At 39.1% G+C, this 17,751-nt stretch overlaps 1 protein-coding gene across 2 annotated transcripts in view; it reads right to left on the bottom strand.

The window, feature by feature from the left end:
- The window catches only part of trmt44 (tRNA methyltransferase 44 homolog), a 157,447-nt gene that overhangs the window by 48,185 nt on the left and 91,511 nt on the right, over positions 1-17,751 (bottom strand). For both annotated transcript variants that reach the window (XM_079603545.1, XM_079603546.1), the window contains exon 7: positions 10,270-10,376. In XM_079603545.1, coding sequence (XP_079459671.1) covers positions 10,270-10,376 — 107 coding nt within the window. The remainder of the gene's footprint in view (positions 1-10,269; positions 10,377-17,751) is intronic.

Genomic DNA, 17,751 nt, shown 5'->3' with positions numbered 1-17,751 from the left:
AATATCATTAACTCATCTTTGTCTCTAGGATACGTACCAAAAACCTTTAAGCTAGCTATGATTAAACCGCTTGTTAAAAAAACGCAACTTGATCCTATAAAATTAGTCAATTACAGGCCGATCTCAAATCTGCCTTTTCTGTCAAAGATATTAGAAAAAGCAGTATCTTCACAAATATGTTCCTTTCTTGAAAGAAATTATATCTGCAAGGATTTTCAGTCAGGATTTAGACCGTACCATAGTACCGAGACAGCTCTCGTTAAAGTCACAAATGATTTGCTCTTATTATCCGATCGTGGTTGTATCTCTCTATTAGTATTACTCGATCTTAGTGCTGCATTTGACACCATTGACCACAACATCCTTTTAAAAAGACTCAAACATTATGTTGGCATTAGTGGAATTGCACTAGCATGGTTTAAATCATACTTATCTGACCGTTATCAGTTTGTAGCAGTAAATGAAGAGATGTCTTATCGATCACAAGTTCAGTATGGTGTACCACAAGGCTCAGTACTAGGACCGCTGCTGTTCAATCTGTATATGCCACCATTAGGAGATATCATTAGGAAACATGGAATTAGCTTTCACTGTTATGCCGACGATACTCAGCTGTATATTTCTTCAAACGAAACTTACCAATTCACAAAATTAACGGAATGCATAGCTGATATAAAAAATAGATGACTAGTAATTTCCTACTACTAAATTCAGAAAAAACAGAGATTCTAATTATTGGACAAAAAACTTCCACACGTAATAACCTAGAATACTGTCTAACACTTGATGACTGCTCTGTTAAGTCTTCGTCGTCGATTAGGAACCTGGGTGTGCTCTTTGATAATAATCTTTCATTTGAAAGTCATGTATCTAGTATCTGTAAAACCGCTTTCTTCCATCTTAAAAATATATCTAAATTACGTCATATGCTCTCAATGAATAATGCAGAACAATTAGTTCATGCGTTCATGACCTCAAGGCTAGATTATTGTAATGCTCTACTGGGTGGTTGCCCTGCACGCTTAATAAACAAACTACAGCTGGTCCAAAACGCAGCAACTCGAGTTCTTACCAGAACCAGGAAGTATGACCATATTAGCCCCGTTCTGTCAACACTGCATTGGCTGCCTATTAAACATCGTATACATTTTAAAATATTGCTGCTCACTTACAAAGCACTAAATGGTTTAGCTCCGCAGTACTTGAGCGAGCTCTTAACGCATTATAGTCCTTCACGTCTACTGCGATCTCAAAATTCCGGCCAGTTAATAATACCTAGAATATCAAAATCGACTGCTGGCGGTAGATCCTTTTCCTATTTAGCACCAAAACTTTGGAACAGTCTTCCTAACATTGTCCGGGAAGCAGACACACTCTGTCAGTTCAAATCTAGACTAAAAACACATCTCTTCGGCCTAGCATACACATAACACATTATAGACTTCTATAATTCAATGTTAGGCTGCATAGTTTAGAACAGCCGGGACCGGGAACACTTCCCGTAAATCCTGATGTACTTGGTACATCATAAGAAGGATGGCGTCTACGCTAATATTAGTCTCTCTGTCTATCCCGAGGTTTACCGCTGTCCACCGGAACCAGGCCGTATCCAGATCTGATGAAGGACCAGCGCCAGGACACGACGACGCCGCTGACCTGAAGTGTCAACCAGTCTCTCCTCCTCTCCACTCCGACTTCAACCAACCGGAACTGGACAAATACTTTGATTCATTCTGAACTTCTGACCTGTAATGCTCCTGAATCATAATCATACACTGTTCACTAATTGGCCAAAGGAGAACTGGCCCCCGACTGAGCCTGGGTTCTCCCAAGGTTTTTTTTCTCCATTCTGTCACCTGATGGAGTTTTGGTTCCTTGAAGCTGTTGCCTTACCTTCTGGCTTGCTTAGTTGGGGACATTTTATATTTAACAATATTATAGATCTGCCTTAATGGTGGACGATGATGAAATTGTTTTTTTGTATTATTTTCATGTTATCACTGTGAAGCTGCTTTGATACAATCTGTATTGTAAAAAGCGCTATATAAATAAAGGTGACTTGACTTATAATTTTGTCCCTGATATTATCGATCTTATAAGTGAAGAAGTTCATAAAGTCATTACTGCTGTGTTGCTTGGAAACTTCTGGGTCTGAAGCTTTCTTTTCCGTTAGTTTAGCCACTGTTTCAAATAAATACCTAGGATTATGTTTATTTTCTTCTAATAGTGTTGAAAAATAAGCAGATCTAGCAGCTTTTAAAGCCTCTCTTTAAGCTATCGAGCTCTCTTTTCATGAAATCCCAAATACCTCTAGTTTTGTTTTCTTCCAGTTGCGCTCCATTTTTCTGGCTGCTCTCTTAAGGCCTGAGTATGCTCGTTGTGCCACGGCATTGGACTATGTTCTTTAATTTTCTTTAAGCGCAGCGGAGCAACTGTGTTTAAAGTGCTGGAAAAGAGAGTTAAAAGTTTCTGTTGCAATATCAAGTTCTTCTAAGCTATCCGGGATGCTGAGATGATGAAACTGATTAGGAAGATTATTGATAAAGCAATCTTTCGTGGCAGAAGGGATGGATCTAACATATTTATAACACGGAGTCGGCTTTGCAGCCTTGGCTAAATGTAATTTACATGAGACTAGATAATGATCTGAGATGTCATTGCTCTGCAGCAGTATTTCAACGGCATCAACATCTATTCCATGTGATAGTATAGAGTATGATTACGGCAATGAGTAGGTCCTGACACGTGTTGTCTAACTCCAATTGAGTTTACAATGTCTTTAAAGGTGCCATGTGTAAAAATTGAGGTAAAAATATCCAAAAAATGATCTACACGCATCAAAAGAATGAGAAGAAATAAGGGCGATGATGTCATTAAAAAAATGTCAAGTTATAGTGCTGCAGAGATATCAACCTTAATTAGCATTAGCATTACTAGCCACGGCCCGACAGGTGTCGTAATACCAGTTTCGGCCATGGGAGGCGGTATGCGGGCAACATAACCACCAGCCAACCTGCAATACACAAATAACTCGCACGGCTTGTGGGCGTACTTGAACCTGATGTCAATCGTGTGGAAAGTACAGCCCACTACTTCATTTCAATTTAGGGAAGAGAGCGGAAGGATGGCTGAAGCCCTTGGCAAGAGACCCCTACCACCACCACCCGCAGCAGGGAAAAAAACGCGCTCTGAAGCACAAATCAAATCAGATAAGAAAAGGACCGCTCATCACGGTCCGGGGTCGAAAGCGCGGGGGACGGCGAGCGAACTGCAGCGCATAGCCCTGTTTTACAACGTTCAGCACCCATTCCGACACGCCCGGGATCGCTTCCCATGCTTTCGCACACATAGCTAGGGGCAGAATGGTCTCCGTGTTCTGACCGCCGCACTGCTCGGGTTCGAGAAACTGAAACGGAGGTATCAACGCGGCGCGCGCGCCCTCGTTGTCTGAATATTGCTGCTCGCTGACGACAGCAGCCGGCTGTTTCACATTCAATGACTCGGTCGCTAAGGACGGAGAACAATTTGTGGCGCGAACAGGTCATTTGTAGCCTACTGTATCTTTCAACAGTGTTCGTGTTTTTTTTAACTATAGTAGAGATGATCGGTTCATGTGCGCTGTCTGATGTTGACCAATGATGTTGACAGAATGCTGTCTGTCAAATTAATTTAATTCAAACAATGTGTATATACAACTCAAAATGTAATATGAACAAAATATGGAGACAGATCAGACTCATTAATAATTCACGCAGAAAACCTGATTCACACATGCTTAGACAATTTCACATGCATGAAACCTAATTCACGTACACACAAAAAAAATTCACGTGCGTGGAATTTTTTTTTTTTCACAAAAAACAATTCACAAGCGCAAAATACAATGATATATTCATAAAATACATTTCACAAATGCAAAACACAATTCGTAGATATACAACTGTGTGCAAAAACCTTTGAGTGTTTAAAATGTACGAGTTTATCCCTGAATGTGGATGTACAATCGTCATTCACGTGTGAATCGCCTCGGATGTGTGTGTGAGTGTTTTTGAGACTTTCCTGGCAGAGCTCTTGACCCACGCGGGTCAGTCGTACTCTTTAGCCAATCAGATGCGAGCTTACCATTCAACCAATCATATATGGAATCCCCTGAGAGTGCATTCGAGGAGCACGGTTCTGCGCACCATTTGCGCAATACGGATTAATTAGAACGGAAATGAAGCCTCAATGAAGCTTTCAATCCAGCATGGCGGTACGAGTTTAGTTTATTTAATAAAAGTCTGAGTATACACGGTTTATCGTTTACAGGGCCCCTGGTCCACGGATCGATCTTTAGAAATTAATATGAAAATCGATTCAGAATTGGTGAATCGATTTTTTTCAACACAGCCCTATTGCTTTTAGTCTTTCTTTTTACTATCTTTATTGCAGTTTAATTTATAATTAGCGTTACTGTAACTGTCTTGTTGCAACCGTCTATTTTTTTTTTTACTTTTAACTTAGGTTTTCTGACTAGAAAACTGTAACATTCTTGATTGAATGTGTAAACCAGGGGTGCCCAATCCTGCTCCTGGCGATCGACTGTCCTGTAGGGATGTCCTGTCCTGACAGCTAGATTAATAGATAGATACATATATAGATAGATTATAGATAGCCTATATATAAATACATAGATAGATTATAGAAACATATCTAGGTATATGGATAGATTATAGATACATATCTAGATACATAGATAGATTCATATAGATAGATATATTTGGATAGATAGATGCCCAGAACTCATGATCCACTAACTTACTGGAAAGAGAGAGCAGTAATCTTTCCTCTTTTGTATGTCCTAGCTAAAAAATGTCTTTGCATGCCAGCAACAAGTGTCCCTTGTGAGAGGATTTTTTCAAAGGCTGGAGAAATTATCTGTAAAAAAAGAAGTAAGCTAAGTCTTATAATTTCTTAATATTAAGAAATTAATATTTTTTAATAAAAATCTCTAAAAAAGTGAGACATTGTGGCTTGATTTCTTTTATTAATATTCATTTTGCAGGACCAAAATAACATTATGCACAGTGATGAGCCTATAGGTTACAAGCGTCACATATTAGAAAAATACAATAAAAAAAATAAAAACTTTTTTTTTTAATGGCTCGTCAAGGTTGTTTCAGGATCAACACCTGCAAGTGACCACTAGATGTCACCGTTGAGACGGGTGTCGGATTGATTCGAAGCCTCGACACAATATGGACCATTTGGTTCAACTGTTTCCACGAAGCCTCGATCTGCCCACCACTACTGTCCTGCACAGCAAGGGCGTAGGTTTGGTCTCAGCTTTGGTGGGGACATCCCACCCCCACACCACCCCCTTTTTTTTTCAACCAATCAAATGACGGCGTTCCTTGTACTGTCGTACTGGCCATGGGAATAGATGCAAATAGCTGCAACAGGGTTTTTTTCCTGGCTCAAAACTAGGCGGAGTTGGTAAAATTCTGATGATGTACTTTATTAAAAAGATAATTTAACTTGTATTTTTCATATACCAACGTTTGTTTTCCACAGTACTTTTGTGGATGGACCTCGGTACCTCTAGGGGGGTCAGGGTGCATGCCCACCCATAAGAATTTTTTTTTACATTTTAAAGATAAATTCATTAATCTGGTGCACTTTGAGTCACCAGAACCCACTGTTAAAAATAAATAATCCACCCACCCAAACCTATGATATTCTCTGATTTAGATATCTGATCATCACATTACAATTCAAATTATCAGTGTTAAGCATGATAATATGGTGAAATGTCACACTGTAGTAGGGTGATTTAAAAATAACATTTATTTAAAATAAAAGTTCTTCTTTTGGCAAAATTAAATTTCTTTAATAGCCTAAACCGAGGCTTTACTCCCTTCAAACTTAAATTGTCAATGTTTCATTACGTCACTGTTGGAAAACAATCTTATCAGAATATTATTTTTTACCTTTATAAAGGGCATTTCCCCCCTAATTTTATTAAATGTATGCTCAGCGCCAACGCTCCCAACACGCACTGTGCGTAGGGCACCAAGAGCTGAGGGGGCACCAAAAACATTACCTAATGAAAATCAATAATAATGCCGATATTATTTCAGTCTAGAAATACAGACATCCCGGGAGTCTCCCGCATATTGATAGCGGCTCACTGATGCCCGCGAATTAGTTAAAACCTCCCGGAATCTAGAGCGAGCGCGCCCGCGAGACAGAGACTGTGCTCCAAACCGCGTAGCGCACGCACAGAGAGGAAGAGAGAGCAAGAGATCGCGCGCGCGTGTGCCTCAAGAAGCGCATGTAATATGATTGATGGACACAGGACAGAATGGCCACAGGAACCCAACAGAACCGTCACAGTGGAAAAAGTGTATCTGAGCATGTGACTGTCTATCCGAGTTTTGTCGAGAGCAGAAGGCGGCACCTAATTTGACGGAGGCGGCCGCCTCGTAATTCTCTCACAAATATTGGTGGGGACAATTTTGTCATTTTAAAATATTGATTGGGACTAGTACCTAGCGTCCCCCCCTAAACCTACGCCCATGCTGCACAGTTCATCTCCAACCCTAATCAAACACACCTGCCTTTAATTTACAAGTGATCCTGACGTGCTCTGAAGACCTTAATTGGTTGCTTCAGGTGTGTTTGATTAGGGTTGGAGATGAACTGTGCAGGACAGTCGATCGCCAGGAGCAGGATTGGGCACCCCTGGTGTAAACGATAAACCGTGTATACTCAGACTTTTATTAAATAAACTAAACTCCTACCCGTTCTTCGTTCGCCATGCTGGATTGAAAGCTTCATTGAGGCTTCATTTCCGTTCTAATTAATCCGTATTGCGCAAATGGTGCGCAGAACCGTGCTCCTCGAATGCACTCTCAGGGGATTCCATATATGATTGGTTGAATGGTAAGCTCGCATCTGATTGGCTAAAGAGTACGACTGACCCGCGTGGGTCAAGAGCTCTGCCAGGAAAGTCTCAAAAACACACACACATCCGAGGCGATTCACACGTGAATGACGATTGCACATCCACATTCAGGGATAAACTCGTACATTTTAAACACTCAAAGGTTTTTGCACACAGTTGTATATCTACGAATTGTGTTTTACATTTGTGAAATATATTTTATGAATATATAATTTTATTTTGCGCATGTGAATTGTTTTTTGTGGGAAAAAAAATTTTCCACGCACGTGAATTTTTTTGGTGTGTATGTGAATTAGGTTTCATGCATGTGAAATTGTCTAAGCATGTGTGAATCAGGTTTTCTGCGTGAATTATTAATGAGTCTGATCTGTCTCCATACAAAACGAATATGAACATATTCACTGGTAAAGGTGAAGGGGAGTAGCTTGAAGATGTCATGTTTCCAAATCACTTGACATCACCCAACGTTCCTCTGGAGGCTTCGGCTATGGCTCTAGGGTTGTTGTGAAGGTAGGGGCGGAGCATAGAGACTATGCCGTTTCTCGTCTGTTACTCTAGAGTAGACCAATTCACTTTATGGAGGTATACTGCCCCCATCTGGTATGGAATGTGGAGTATGACTTGATTTTTTTTGCCAGACAATACACATGGCACCTTTAAATACAAATCCCAATGCATCTTTTTTATTATCTATATGTATATTAAAATCACCAACAATTAGCACTTTATCTGCAGCCAATACTAATTCTGATAGAAAGTCTGCAAATTCTTTGATAAAGTCTATATGGTACCCTGGTGGCCTGTATATAGTAGCCAGCAGAATTTTCAACGTGCCAACGTGATTTATCGTTTACACTATATATTTTTACATTAAGCACCAACGATTCAAAATAATTATATTTAAAACTAGATTTCTTAGTGGTTTTGAAAATATTACTATAAATTACAGCAACACCTCCTCCTTTGCGTTTCAGACGAGGTTCATGTTTATAACCGTAATCTTGTGGGGTTGACTCATTTAAAGCAATGTAATCGTTTGGTTTTAGCCAGGTTTCTGTCAAACACAGCACATCTAGGTTATAATCTGTAATCATATCATTAACTATTAGCGCTTTTGAAGTAAGAGATCGAATATTCAGCAACCCGAGCTTTATCATTTGCTCATCCGTATTATATCTGTTTTTTATTTGTTGAACATCAATTAAATTTTTAACCTTAGATGGGTTTGAAAGTTTTTGGGATTTCCAAATTCGGGGAACAGACACAGTCTCTATACGATGATATCTAGGTGAAAGAGTCTCTATGTGATGGGATTTATCTGACCTTGGTGACGTGAGGCCGCTAGCAGACGGTCGGTTAAGCCAGTCTGTCTGCTTCCTGACCTGAGGCCCAGATTGTCATGTTTTATCTCTAAGACTATGAGCCAAATTACTAGAGAGAAGAGCAGCACCATCCCAGGAGGGATGAATACCATCTCTTTTCAACAGGTCAGGTTTGCCCCAAAAACTTTTTCAATTGTCTATGAATTCTATATTATTTCGCAGACACCACCCAGACAGCCAGCCATTGAGTGCCAGCCAAATTACAGTGCTTGACATCGTACTTGCAAGTTCACACACCTCTTTAATATTAATTTTGGTGATCTCCGACTGGCGGAGTCGAACATCATTAGTGCCGACGTGAATAATAATCTTATTAGAATTTACGTTTAGCATTAGCCAGCACTTTTAAATTTGCTTTGATGTCAGGCGCTCTGGCTCCCGGCAAACATGTGACTATGGTGGCTGGTGTCTCTATTTTCCGCGACTAGAGCGATCTCTCACTGTCACCCATCTGCCCTGCTGCACGGGCTCTACTTCAGCCGGAACCGACTCATGTAAAGAGTTCACTAGGCTAGGTGCATCCAAAATAGTATCTAAAGCTCTAGCACTGTTCTTACTATTCTCAATTAAAGTTTGGATGCGTTGCTCTAGTTCTGAAATCTTCTCCGTCAGCCTGACTGTCTCCTTGCATTTATCACATATAAATCCTATATTGCTGACAGAGAAGGCTATGGTAAACATGTGACATGAAGTGCAGGTGACAATAACAGGACCAGACATTACTCACCGTGTTTGTTGACTGATTCTTACTCACCTGGGCTTTTATGAACTCAAAAGCGCGGGCACGCGAGAAAAAAATAAATAACTGAGCGCACGGGTTAACAGGCTAGCGAGTTAGCGTGTTGTGCTAACAATAACGGAAGCTAGCAATGTCGGGATGTCAGCTTTATAGGAATTATTAAGGGAGCACGCATTCAGTCATGGCAAACCATGCACGCAGCCTGCTTGCTTTTATGTTAAATTAACAGTGGATTGTGAATGTTAATGCTTTAATAAAAAATAATTTATCAGGAGCATTTATGCTGAAAGGCTATGGCGACACGTAGGCTAACACAAAGTTAAGTTACACAAAGTTACGTTACACCTTAACTAACACATTTTCTGCGGGAAAGCCTACACAATAGCATAAAGAACATATACCTGGGAGGCTGAATAGGCTAAATTAACAAGTCCAACAAGTTACCGGTAAGCAAGTTCACAAAGCTCCCGCGATCTCATTCCACAACACTGAATCCATTGAACAACTCCGCTAACTAGAGTACCCTCTCGCGGCCGTAGACGGTAATGTTTTATCTTGGTTCATCTCAGTCAGTATGAATTAATTTTGATATATAAGTCGCACCTGACTATAAGTCGCAGGACCAGCAAAACTATGAAAAAAAGTGTGTGTTATAGTCCGGAAAATACGGTACTCACCCTCTAGTCGTTCAATGTTTACATGTAAATAAAAGCCTCAATTCAATCTGTTCATTATATGGAGTCCATGCTCACCTGCGTGAACATGCCATAGGCTTGCTGCAGGGAGACAATGAGGACTGCTAATTTTTAAATGCGTTTGATAATACAAATATTTACATGTTAAGACGTTTGCTGGAAGTAAAAGCAGCTGAAAGAGAGATGATATTTCATATTCTGCTGAGTTTATTTGACTGAATCCAAACTTTTGAAAAGTAGTGCATAAAAAATATCAAGAACTGAAATTATTAGTTTTACTCTTTTGTGCAATTTGAATAGAACTCTAATAGAATATATTTTTGAACATCAAATTATATTAATCTACAATACATAATGGGTCATTGTAAACCACAAAGAATTTTAAATGCTCATTTATTTACTGGCACTGATACCACAAACTGGGAAAATATGAATTATCTAATCACTTCAGATTCATTTACTGGAGAGCAGGTGTCTTTTTAACAAGTGCTAATTTGTATGACTTGCCTGGCTGCTATTACAGGGATCCATGGGGTAAGCTCATCTGAGTGGTTTCCAATCAGCCAGTCTGTGGTGGGAAAGAGGAAGCCATTGCTGGGTGTGATGGCATTTTCCTGAAATAGATGAGAACATTCACCACATTGCATAATTGGCGGAAATGTAGCAAGAGGATTAAAGGATTAGTTCACTTTCAAAAATAATTTTGCTGATAATTTATCAACCCTGATGTCCACGTCTTTCTTTCTTCAGTCGAAAAGAAATTTAGGTTTTTGAGGAAAACATTCCAGGATTTTTCTACACAGAATGGACTTCAATGGCAACCATCCATTGGTTCCATGGGAACCAATGTTCAAAAGAAGGTTAAAATTTCCATCTCAATGCAGCTTCAAAGTCTCAAACCCAGTTGAGAAATAAGGGTCTTATCTAGCGAAACGATCTGTCATTTTCTAAAATATATATATATATATATATATATTAGGGCTGGGGGAATTAACGCGTTAATTTTTGCGATTAATTTGAAATGTTTAACGCGTTAAAAAAAAATAACGCAGCACATTTTTTTTTTGCCTCGTTTTAATGATTTCCTGCTGCGTCTGCTATTAAACAGGCTGAAATTTGCCGCCCCTCCGTGTTCGGCGATCAGGTTTCATTCTCGGGCAGGTTTCATGAGCGGGTCTTTTCCGCTCAGTATGTGCGTCGCGTTCTGTGCTCCGCGCGCGCGCGTGTGTGTGTTGGCGCGCTCTGTCGTTAACGGCCCAGCAGCGGCGCTCTCTCCGTTCCGTGTGTGTGTGTGTGTGTGTCGGCGGCTCTGTCGTTAATGGCCCAAAGGCTTCAATCATGTACCAAGCACTTGAAAAGTAAAGTCCACTCAAATGACGTGAAATTTCTCTGTAGACTTCTGTTTGCTGAGCTCAGCTGGTATAGTCACAACAATGGTAAAATGACCTGCTCTGATCACATGCTCTGGTAATAATAGCTTTGTAGGACTATATTTTGTTTTGATAATTATTAAAATAATAATAATAATAATAACCTGTTAAATTGATTATGTTGATTATTGAAAAATAATAATATATTGATATATTGATGTTTAATATTTTAATATAGGGCTATTTTCTGTTCCTTTTTTTTTCTGTGTTGTTTAATTAGGTGATTCTAAGTTTAAATATTGATGATTACAAGCTTGGGGGAAACGCAATTAATTGCAATTAATTACAGAAAATGTGCAATTAATTAGTTAAAGGGCACCTATTATGGAATTTTGAAATTTACCTTTCATGTAGTGTGTAACATAGATCTAAGTGAACAAAAACATCCTGCAAAGTTTGAAATATGAAAGTGCACCGTATATAAAGTTATTGTCTTTCAAAAGTGAGAGTCGACTCTGAGTCATTTTTATGAATCGTTAGAAGACCGAAGCTTTTTCTCTGACTAGATGACGTCAACTTGTCAAGTTATTTGAATACGATACGCCCACTTATTGCGCTCCAAGGCCAGCAGGGAAACATCATGGCGACGAGACGCTGTGTTCTGAAGTGCGGCTCAAAAGCAAACTTTTTTCATCTGCCCAAGGAGGAGCATTTGAAGACTAATGGCTACAATTCACTATACCACAGAAGTATAGTCCGAGACTTGTGCTTTGTTCGCGTCATTTTGAAGACGATTGCTTTTTAAATGCAATCAAACTTGGATTCGCGAGCCGCTGATATTGAAGGAAGGTTCAGTTCCAAGTGTATTTGCATCAGCTTCCTCCTCCGTATCACAACCTGTAAGTGTTATTAATAATTTTTGCTTTTATATTTTATGTAGCATGCTTAATAATTATTTTGTTTGTTGTGTAAGCACCGTTTAGCTTCTAGGTCTTCAATGACAATTGTATTGAGATATGTGAAGTGTTTGTCGTTGTTTTCGGAGTTGTCTAAAGAATAGAGTAATAACTGTAACGTAACTGCATTTTTTTTTTTTGTAAAAACGTTATGTTTATGCATCGGGCTAATGCAAACAAAGACTGATTGTGCTTTTACAATATGAACTCTGGGCTATGCTCGCTAACATAACATTAAATTATTTATCTTATTTTTCGTTTTTTACTACAAACTATAAAGCAGTGGACTATAATCATTATTATAATACAATTTAATTGATAAAAGCATCATTGTACTCCGTGTTAAAAATAAGTATTATCTCTGTAAACACTGCTGGGTCATCTGACCAATCAACGCAGATTAGCGTCGCGCAAAGGAGGGGTTTGAAAAACGAGTCGTTAAACGAATCATTTGGGAGTCGGTGAGCAAATCAGGTAAAAATAAATGCATATTATACGAAAACAAAAGTGTTTTTTGTCATTGCATGCATGTAAAACTGTTGTTGGGGACTCCCTAAACAACATTAGGAACATTTTAAATGTCATAATAGGTGCCCTTTAATTTTTTTTTATCGATTCCCAGCCCTAATATATATATATATATATATATATATATATATATATACTTTTTAACCACAATTGTTCATCTTGTGCTGGTCTGCGACACGCTACGTGTTACACCATCACGTTAGAAAGGTCACGAATTTTTTTTTTTTATATTAAAATAAATAAAAACAACGTTTTTTGCCCTTCCCTACTTTCTTGAACTGGAGTACACAGACAAACAACTTTGATAGATGACATGAACGTGACCTTTTCCAACGTGATTACGTAATGCGTGGCGCATCGCAGACCAGCACAAGATGAATAATTGTGGTTAAAAAGTATATACATCTTCATTTTTTTTTAGAAAATGATAGATCGTTTGCGCTAGATAAGACCCTTATTTCTCGACTGGGATCGTGTAGAGACTTTGAAGCTGCATTGAGACGTACATTTGAATCTTCTTTTGAACATTGGTTCCCATGGAACCAATTGATGGTTGCCGTTGAAGTCCATTCTGTGTAGAAAAAGCCTGGAATGTTTTCCTCAAAAACCTTAATTTCTTTTCGACTGAAGAAAGAAAGACATGGTATCTTGGATGACATCGGGGTGAGTAAATTATAAGCAAAACATTTTTTGAAAGTGAACTAATCCTTTAAGTTATTTTTGATGACCATAATGCACAAGTATAATTTAAAGTTGTAAGACTGGAAAAACTGGAAGAGAGGGCAACGCTCTAAGAAAACAAAGGAATATATATATATATATATATATAGAAATAAATAAATATAGCTGCAAAGCAGCGATTACGGGCCCAAGCCGGTGGCACCACCACCCCGGTGCCTTTAGTGTAACTAAAGGCACCGAGGTGGCGGTGCCACCGGCTTGGGCCCTCCATTGCTGCTTGCAGCTATATTTATTTATTTATATATATATATATATATATATATATATATATATATATATATATATATATATATATATATATTAGGGGTGTGCCAAAAAAATCGATTCACAGAAGAATCTAGATTCTCATTTGCAACGATTCAGAATCGATCTGAAATGTCCAAGAATCGATTTAATAAATAAATAAAATCAGCTGGCTGTTCGCCTCCATTTTTGTAACTAGCCTATACGGGACGTGAGCGGCAAATCACTAAAACAAAAAGGAAGCAAATGGATGAGAGGGAGATCTTTCGTTCCTACCATTTGCATGTGTTTTAAGTCCTGTCAGTTTAACAGGGCGCGCTTGACAGGGCATAAGAACGAGCAGAGAGAGAGAGCCGGCCGCGCGCGCGCACTCACCCGAGCGCTGTCTGCTCTCTCTCTCCCTCCGGCCGCGCATATTAATCAAAATCAATTAATACGATGGTGTCGGGAAAAAAACTCTCCAGTGATGAAACGTTTTCTGTGTTGACAAATCTTGTGCGATATCCTAAACTGCCGAATGCATTGCTTGTTTTTTCTGTTTACATTTCATTGTGAATGCTGCTACGTCAGAGCGGCCAAAGCGTCAACAAGATTCCCCGTACTTTTTGACAAGCGTCCTTGACAGGGCGGCTATGGCTTTTTTGCAGATCAAGTCGGCGGCGGTGTGAACGTACAGTCAGCCGCCAGCTGCAGACCAACGCACACTGCAGTGCTTCACGAAACTCCCTGCCAACTCCGCGAGGGCAAAAAAAAAAAAAAAAAAAAAACTCGGTCTATCGCTGCTTCATCGCCAGGTAGCTTAGGGGTAGGACTATTATTCCTTTTGAACTTGTTATTCTTTAAGTTACTGTGTCTGACTGAGAAATATAGATGTTTTTTTGTCTTCACCGGTTGTGTTCTTCATGATAATCGAATCGAATCGCTTTGAATCGAAAATCTTTTTGAATCGAAAATCGATTTTGAATCGAATCGTGGCCTCAAGAATCGGAATCGAATTGAATCGTGAGATGGTAAAAGATTCCCACCCCTAATATATATATATATATATATATATATATATATATATATATAAAAAAAAAACCCGCCACCCCGGTGCCTTTAGGGTTCCTGTGCACAACGGGCAATAACGTAACTCCGCTTTGACTGTCGAGAAGAAGTCTGCTTTAGAGCTTGCATCAGTGTGGGTTCTGCAAAAGTGCGCATCGAGGGCACATATAAGAAAAAAAATTGTATATATATATATATATATCGGTATGTGTGTATATTCCCCCCCCCCCCACCCCCCATATATATATATATATATATATATTATTAAAATGTTTGGGTGCTAAACTATTCTTTATTATAGGCTTTGTATTTCACTCACGTTCCAATATTGAAAAATGATCCTCTTCAAATACGCAAAAATGTGCTTGGAAACATCACAGTGGAGCGGTGCTTACTGTGAACGGTACGAACTGTACAACTGACTATTTAAACAGAGCAGTGTAATTTTTATATGTTAGGTTGACTATTTTATTAAGGCTATAATGAACATACTGCGATGTCAAGATTGCAATGCACGTGTGTGTGTGTGTGTGTGTGTGTGTGTGTGTGTGTGTGTGTGTGTGTTGTTTTGTTCATACAGGACATCATTCAAACTGCAAGTGTTTCCTTATATTTGTGTACACTCGCAATAAAACACATTGTGCTTTTGTTAAACTATAAACTCTTGTCAAACTGTAACCTACAACTGTCACCCAACCAAAATCTCTCTCTCTCTCACACACACACACACACACACACACACACACACACACACACACACACACACACACACAGTTTAAAAGCAAAAAAAAATTATCCAACCTCATTTAAAAACAGTCTGTCGGTGCCATCTTATTGCATCATATTGCATTGGTTTTAATTTCTTGTCCTCAAACAGAGCAGTAATCTGTTTATTTTAAGCAGCAAAGATCAGCAGCAGGAGTCCGATTTCATTTACTGTAAGAACAATAGGCTATTGAACTCACAATTCAAGCAATCCACCCCGAACTATAGAGCCAAATCATGAAACTAAAAATTGAATGACTCAGTCGTGAATCAATGAATCAATGACTCGCTCATTAAGACGGTCGCCTGGCGACACTAAAGGAGGTTTAGTGTTGTTCAAAAGTATAGCCTATCATTCTTTCCAACGATCGTTAATTAACTTATATTTAAAACAATCTCATAACATTATTTAATGCATTGTCATTTTTCAGTTTAAAATATTAAATATTTGCAATTCAAGCAATAACGTGTTCACGGCGAGGAACGAGCAGAACAGAGTGAATGCGTTTTAGTTCATTCCTACTGGACGTCCAGTACTTACTTTCGCTTTTAAGTTAGCGATTTAAAAGCTCCCGCCGGTGTCACACGTCGATTAACCGGTGGGAAAATATCCTCACACAGTCACCCTAATAAATATATATTTATGTCTGAACTATTTTGATCTCATTTAGACCTTTCATGCTGGCATTGACTGTCATACATCACTAGAGGGGAGTATAGCCCTATGTATGACTTGATTTTTATTAAATAGCCCTATTCTGGCCTATTCTGTTGGTCTGAGCTAATGACTGTAAATTAGAAAGTTATCCGGCTCAAGGAGAAGAATATATATATAGATTTTTGTGACTGTAGGTAAAACTCTTGAAAGTGACACACTTCCTGCTGCCAGTTGGTGGCGCTATAACTTTGACTCACAATAGTCACATCCATGTGATCGGCCTCTTACAGCGAACACACTGCTGAAGTTTCATCAAGATCAATTAATGTATGAGGATGTTATAACACACTTCCTGTTTCCAATATTCGCCATAAATTTGTTTCCTCGCCACGGCCAAACCGTTCGAGATATCAAAAATCCCCTGGCAATTTTTCATTCTCCATTTCTTGACTTCATGCTGACCGAGTTTCGTGGTCATCGGATGAATTCTCTGGGAGAAGTGTTTCAAATGCCAGAACATGCGTTTCCATACAACCCATAATAGCCGACTTCCTGTTGGACTGGCGTAAAACTTAGAGCACGAAAGTTGTTCGGCCCGATGAGATCTATGTGTACCGAGTTTCATATTAGTCAGTCAGTCAGTCAGTTTAGTTTATTGTCCCCTAAGGGAAACTTGTCTTGCAGCCAGGTAAACATACAGGTAGCACAACAAGTAAACACCAAATATACAGACAAATAAACAACACAAAACTACTAATTAAAACACTGTTACACCACTACTCATTTAGGTCAACGAATTGTGCAAATTTAGCAACCGAATTGCACTTGGTATAAAAGAGTTCTTTGTCCTATTGGACTTAAAACCAGGGACTCTGAATCTCCTGCCTGAGGGGAGGACCTCAAAAGAACAATGAAGGGGGTGCTTTACACAGTCCAATATGGCATCTGCTTTCCTCATAACCTGCCTCTCATAAATATGTGTCAAGGAAACCTGTGGACACCCTATTAACTTACCAGCCACTTTCACAATATGGCTGAGGTTATTTTTCTCCCTCAGGCTGATGCCCCCATACCAAGCAATAAAAGCAAAAGTGAGGACAGATTCAATAAAAGATTTATAAAATAAAGACAGGATAACCTTATCAACATTAAAAGAGTTAAGCTTCCTTAGGAAGTACAGTCGTTGTTGTCCCTTTTTACATATCATCTCTGTATTTATGTCAAATTTGAGTTTACTATCTACCACAGTACCCAGATATTTATACTGCTCCACCACCTCTATGCTGATTCCTTTTATATAGGTGGGTGTAGGAGAACCAGGTTGTTTTCTCCTAAAATCTATGAGCATATCCTTAGTTTTAGAGGTGTTAAGCTGGAGAAAAGACCTGTCGCACCAACTAACAAACTCGTCTACCACTGGCCCATGCTGAGATTCATGTTTCTGCAGTAAACTAACAATAACTGTATCATCAGCATATTTCAGGATGTGTCTATTTCTATACTGGCTCCTACAATCGTTAGTGTAGAGGATGTATAGTAGAGGTGAAAGTACACAACCCTGCGGGGAGCCAGTGGAAGAGACACGCCTTTCAGAGAGACAACCGTTTACCTTAACTCGCTGTGTTCTGTTTGTTAAAAAATCCATAATCCAGCTCACAAGATTGCTCTCAATATTAAATTC

This window comes from Phoxinus phoxinus, assembly GCF_949152265.1.
Source record: "Phoxinus phoxinus genome assembly, chromosome: 2".
Lineage (NCBI taxonomy): Eukaryota > Metazoa > Chordata > Actinopteri > Cypriniformes > Leuciscidae > Phoxinus > Phoxinus phoxinus.
The sequence above is the reverse complement of the archived record's forward strand: the minus strand, read 5'-3'. Positions and strand labels throughout refer to the sequence as shown.